Below are 6,515 nucleotides of genomic sequence, written 5' to 3'. Positions count from 1 at the left end.
TATACTTATAGTGAGTTTTTTCAGTCTTGTGTTGAAAAACATCAGTGCAATGTTCAAAATCTCAAGCAGCCAATGTAATTACTTTATTCTAATAACATTGGGGAAAGTCTGGGAACAAAAGAAGAACAGCTAGTTGTCCTGCTGGATGAAAGGAACAAACTTGCCCACATAACAATTCTGGATTATTTGAACACTTGTAATCTAATGAACACCAGAAATCAAGTTTTATTTATTTATTTTTAAAGTTAGCTCTCTATGCCACAGGTTCCCATTGCGGGCTCACACTTTCCTCTTGAAAGGCTCAAAGAGTTTTTGGAATTGAACACACAGAGAAAAATATCTTTATGTTGTTTTTTGTAGTGTACTTTTACAAATGTTATATTGCTCTTCCTGTTTAAACAAGAAAAGTATTTAGAGAAATTTAAAGTTATAATATACACACAAAAAAACACATTTAGTTAAGGAATTAACATTTTACTTAAAAACATATACAAATTCTGCCTACAGCATTACAACATAGTCACCCCCTAGGAGTTAAAGGGTAAGATAAAGTATGAAGAACATGATCCAGGATTATAATTCATTTTGGAACACAAAGGCTCCAGACTATTTGCAAGTAATAGAATTTAGGAGGTAGTATCTACATAAACATTGTGCACATTTATTATTAGACATACTTAAAAAGCAGTTTAATACACATCCCCAGTAGGTGCTAGCAGTATTTTTGTACCAAGATGTCCATTCCTCTCTACCCTTGCTGGATCGATGCAGAAGTGGACATTCTGACTGTTTCCCCAGTGCTCGCAGTCCCAATATGTATAGAGACCCCACCCATCAATCTAATTCTTATTATACTGTATGTATTTCAGAGTAAAACTATTTGTTATTTTTCTATGACCCCCAGAATGCTATAGGGCTCCGCAGACTCCTTTGAACAATATAATTTCAGTGTAATCCTTGAATATGCAGTATAAAAAATAGACTACTACATTTAAACAGTATTGCATTCCCTATTCACTTTTATATAATTTCTTACAGAATGTTAGGATATCACACCAGTAAGCTGAGATGTATTCTCCTGAATAAATCCTACATAGGTGCCAAACATTGGAACATCATGGTGGGTAAATACAGGTGGAACCTGCTGGGTATGTGTATTAAGACGCTTTAACTATAATATAACAGTCCTATTCACTTTATTTTGTATATCTACTGAAACGTGTGGGGAGTTGCAGCATCACTGCACTATTTGAATAGATTGATCATGGGACTGCTTTGCTTCTTACACCTTTGTTGTAATTTGCTGTATGAAGTGCAGTAAAGACTATACAGACTTCAAACAGTATTAGGTGACTGCCACTGACTTTATTCACATCACTATGTTGCGAGTGAAAACATGGGATTTTTACTAAGACACTTTGGACTCTGGACTATTCATATATCAGATTCTTAACTTGTCTTCTTATAGGGTTTCTCCTAGTACAGTAGAAATTGCCCTTGTGGCTTGTATTCAACTCTTTTTTCTATCTTTTGTGTTACAACTTGCATCTTACAAGTTTTACTGAAGGCACTTTAATAATGTAATAGAAATAAAGCCAGGCACTTTATAAATCTCTCTACAGGTGTGTGATCAGTTGGCAACAGGGAGTTCCATAACAGTTGAAGAGTGAGTTCCTCCATATATTGCGTTGTTGATTTTTTATTTTAATAAATCTCTTTATTCATTCTCTCAGTTTAATCCATGGACATTTATCAATGGTTTTGAAAATAGGAGGTGTTAAGTAACACATTGCCTTCTCCAGCCACTGCTCTCCTTCTCTACGTAGTGTAGAATCAGTGAGCACACACAAAAGGGTAATCTTATAGCAGGGAGCTGTGTTCTTCACCTACTCACAGAGAGAGCTACTACTAACACTACTAACTTCACATAGTCCCAATGTATTATAGTAATGTGCTTGTGAAATGCAGCCACAACTATGTAAGTTGGTGACACGGGTACATGCTGTGCATACTCCTCACAATTTCTCGCTTTACTTTCATTTTGAGGATCAGCAGTTTAAAATGCAAGCTCTCTTAGTGCCGTGTCCTGAGTTGTAATCTTATTTAGGGCTTGCCAGGATCTGCACAACTGAGCATGTAGGCAACATCTCTTCCAAAAGAAATGAACTGCAATGAGATCTGCTGGAGGGGATATTTAACGAATATAAAAAAAAACCTTGAGAATAGACTATACTATGGGGGTTATTTATTAAAGGACAAGTTGTTTTTTAGAAAATTTGAGTATTCGAGAATATTTTTCAGTCAAAACTCGAATTTTCAGGTTAAAAAAAATAGAATATTTCAGGTTTTAAAAAAAAAATTTCAACCATGGAAATAGTTCAAATCCTAAAATACTCCAGCTAAAACCTGTCGAGGTCATGTAGAAGTCAATGGCAGAGATCCCTTGTCCCATTTGAAGATGATAAGAGCCTTCATGGGGGGAAATTAACTAAAGGCGAAGTGGCTAACGCTGGCGAAAATTCGCCGAGATAGACTCTGGCGCAACTTCGAACTCTAACGCCAGGTGAATTTTTGCTCTGGCGAAAGAGCGTTACTACGCAAATTCACTAAGTTTTTGATTTTACTGACCGTTACCTCTATCGCCAGACTTGCCTTCGCCCAGAAACGTAACTAGAGGGGAACGGGCCCAGGTGCAGGACGCGCAGCCGGGCCCCCCTCCGTACGCCCGGAACTGGCCGGGAATTAGCGGCGCGTGAACTGCCGGGGGGCCCTGAGGGGGTGCAGGCCCTGGCCCACTCGCACCCCCTGCTCCCCCGGTAGTTCCGCCACCCCAGACCAGGCGAAGTGCAATAGAGAAGATAGGAGTTCCTCAAAAAAGAGTTGAAAATTTTCTAAGTACCAAAAAATGCTGGCGTCTTTTCCTTTTTTCAAAAGGTTCGAAAAAGTTTTTTTTTGGGGTACCCTCCTTTCCCCCTACATTTGCTAACATATGGCACCTAAACTAAACTGTGGGCACATGTGTAGGGCAATATAACACCTCTATATAATTTTATTAAGGTTCCCTGGCCTTGTGTAGTTTAATGTATGTGCTGCCGCATATACGGCCATTGTACTTTAACTGCACGCCGTATGCAAATTAGCCAACGCTAGCGTAACTTCGAAACTGCTGAGTGTATTTTCATTAGCGCAACTTCGCCAGCGTTCGGTACCCTGTGCGCAACTTCGGATCTTCGTGAATTAGCGCTGTCCAGGCAAATATATGCCTAGCGAAGTGTTGCGATGTGCGCAAAGCCAGCGCTGGCAAATTTTCATCGGTTAGTGAATTTGCCCCATGATGTTTACGTTTTTTTCTTTGGGTTTCACTCGAAAACTTGATTAATTCGAGCAATTTGAATTTTTTTCCACCAAAAACTCATTATACAGTATTCAGATTTTTCACCTCAAATTCACTGATTCAAGTTTTTTACATTCGAGATTTTTCATAAATTTGAATTTGAGGTATAAAAAACCTCACAAAGCTACGACGAATTTCCCCCCTAAACGTGCATAATGACATATTGAAAAACTGATGTCATGATAATTTAACCACAAAATATGAGAGGTGTTAATGGTTTTATTTTTTACACTGTGGCCACACATGTTTGTGGGAGCCCTGTAATTAGAGCTGTTACAGAATATATAATAAGGGCATGTATGCACACATCCCGCTTTCATTTATTCACTTGTCTATTGCTCTTCTAGGCTTCTGGCACAATGTAGCTATATAAGATATGGTTGGGCAGGGTAACATATTAATTAAAATAATTTAAATTATTAGTCATCATTATTTATTTTAACGCAAGCTTTTTGGGGAGGGAACAGCACAACATAACTTGAGAGAAAGCTCCTAGAAGTGTGACCGGCCATAGCTGAAGCAGTATAGGGCTGCTAACAATAAGCAGTGCATGATCCCTATGGATTAACACAATTAAAACAGGAATTGTTACTAAGAATCTTACATTTCTGTTTAATGGAGTTATATAATAGAAGGTGTATCCTATCCGCATTCTACTTCAATAAATTTGTTTTAACCAGAGTGCCGTCCAGTTGTTTGCTGTATAATAGAAGCACCTATATGTATTGTATTCTACGTCTAAAAAAATATATTTTTTGTGGAACTTCCACTTTAAGAGCTTAGAAAACAGAAACTATTAAAAGCAAACTATTGAAGATGCAATAAAAACAAATCACAATATCTAACATAAAATACTATACAGCAGTGCTTTACAAATGCATCAGGTTGTATCTAATGAAATGTTACCTGACACTAAAGAGAAACTTTGTTGTACACAAGCGCTAAAAAAAGGGGCTCAGGCAGTTGCAGGGAGTGCACACAGTTCCCCCACCCTCCTTTCAGACAGTAGTGCAGTTTTCTTAAGAATAATAATATCTTTCCCCTTTTTCAAACCCAACACTGAGGCAGCCTTGAAAGCATATCCTACCCTGAGAAGACAATAGCCACCCTAATAGGGGTGTAATGGAGTGCATATTTTTACATCACTATATTAAGAAAATTCAGTTGCTATACCTGACAGTTCATCAAAGAGCTTGAGCACCTTGTTACTCTGAATACAGTCTCACTATTAACATAATAAGGGGCAGATTTATCAAAGGTCGAAGCGAAGGTTTGAAGTTAAAAACTTCGAATTTCAAAGTAATTTTTGGGTACTTCGACCATTGAATAGTCCAACTTTTCCAACGATTCGAAGTTGAAAAAAACTTCGAAATTTATCATGTACTGTCTCTTTAAAACTTCGACCATTCGCCACCTAAAAGCTGCCGAAGTGCTATTTTAGCCTATGGGGGACCTCCTAGAACCTGTATGGAGGCAATTGGGGGGGGTTTGGGAGATCGAAGGTCGAAGTTAAAAAAATCGAATCGAAGTAGCTCGAAGGAGCGCTACTTTGAATCGTACGATTCGAAGTAGGCCCACTTCGACCCCAAAAAACTTCGACCACTATTCGATTGGTGTTTTTGAATTCAAAGTTTTTTTAACTTCAAACTTCGACCATTGATAAATCTGCCCCTAAGTATAGGCACAAGTGATAAGCTTCCATATGTCCTTACATACAACACAACAGCATTTATAATTATTTTTTAAACAGTGATTAATAAACGAATATTAACTAATAAGGCACAATTATATTAGGCTTAAAATGTTTTGGGAGTTAAATTAGTTAACCCCTAGGCTTTTTGTCCCTCAAAAAGCTAGCGTCAATTTGTTTATACAGTAGAATGTGCTCTACAGTGAAATAAGCAACCTTTAGTTGGACAACAATATCTCCCCGATTACTTTAGTAAGCAGAGGTTTTATGAAAATTGCAGTCCTCCAACAGGTGAAGTGCTGAAGGTTTTCTCTGACTGAGCTATAGTGTATACAGTACCCATTACACTGGAAGGCTTATAAAATTAAATGTGTAGATGCTTTTTAGCAAAGCATTGATCCAGACATTGTGTAGGATTTCCTTGTCCTACATTCAATTAACTGAAATGTACGCACTGACCATAAATGCTACAAAAACATTCCAGAACTTTTACAGGCTAAAGATTGCTGTGTACTGTGTACACACAACTGTATCATCCAGCCACAAATTGTACAATAGGCTGAAAATAATCCGTTATCACTGCCTACATATATGATAACAGATATAACTGGCAAGTCTAAAATCTAAAAAGACACCCTAAAAGCATAGATATTTCTAAAACCTGGTAATTGGGCCATATTTAACTACATGAGAAAAAAAGTTATTTTATGGTTTATCACGTGAAAACCTATGGGAGAGATTAAATTTGAGGAGTAAAAAAACTATTTGGTTTGAGTTTTTCCAGTGGACTTCAATAGAGTTTTCACATGATAAACTGGAAATGAAAAAGTAGATAAGTCTTTCTCATCTAATTGAATCTGGCCCATGTGAAAACACACTGAATTAAAGAATTATGATGCCCATTTTTGACAACTGATACGAAGTGTTGTCATCTTGTCCAGGGCACATGGCTCTGTGTTTTGCCTGAATCACTGTATTTGAGGACACAGAACAGTCTGCAAGTATGACTCTTCTTGGGTCACCAGAACTCCAGAGTTGGCATAGAAAATAATGACTTCTCATGCAAGTGTTGGAGCTGTATTTTTGGCCTAATCCTTTGAAAACGCTGCATTTTCAGTGAAATAAAGTTCCATCTCCATGATCTCCAGGTTATTGCACTTCCGCATTACCACTATGTATGCTAAACTGAGTCAATAACTAAAATCTTGTACCCAAGGGCAAAAATCACAAAGCAGTTTCAAAAATAATAAATGGTTCAGTGTTGTCTCTTATTCTGTTTTTGGTGTTTTCTTGATTGATTTTTTTCAAGTATACCTGAAACAAAAGTATCATGTTAGTATCATTCAAAAACACAAACAGGTTTAACCTCTATACTGGTTTAACATCTATCAAACTCTCCCGCCCCCCACACCTTTATCAAAGGTCGAATTT

General features: G+C 37.4%; 1 protein-coding gene across 1 annotated transcript in view; it reads right to left on the bottom strand.

The window, feature by feature from the left end:
* Positions 1-4,803: 4,803 nt before the first annotated feature.
* The window catches only part of abcc4.L (ATP binding cassette subfamily C member 4 L homeolog), a 140,538-nt gene continuing 138,826 nt past the window's right edge, over positions 4,804-6,515 (bottom strand). Inside the window, exon 31 of the mRNA XM_018247248.2 lies at positions 4,804-6,398. Coding sequence (XP_018102737.1) covers positions 6,309-6,398 — 90 coding nt within the window. The 3' untranslated portion in view covers positions 4,804-6,308. The remainder of the gene's footprint in view (positions 6,399-6,515) is intronic.

The sequence above is a fragment of the Xenopus laevis genome, chromosome 2L (assembly GCF_017654675.1).
Source record: "Xenopus laevis strain J_2021 chromosome 2L, Xenopus_laevis_v10.1, whole genome shotgun sequence".
Lineage (NCBI taxonomy): Eukaryota > Metazoa > Chordata > Amphibia > Anura > Pipidae > Xenopus > Xenopus laevis.
The sequence above is the reverse complement of the archived record's forward strand: the minus strand, read 5'-3'. Positions and strand labels throughout refer to the sequence as shown.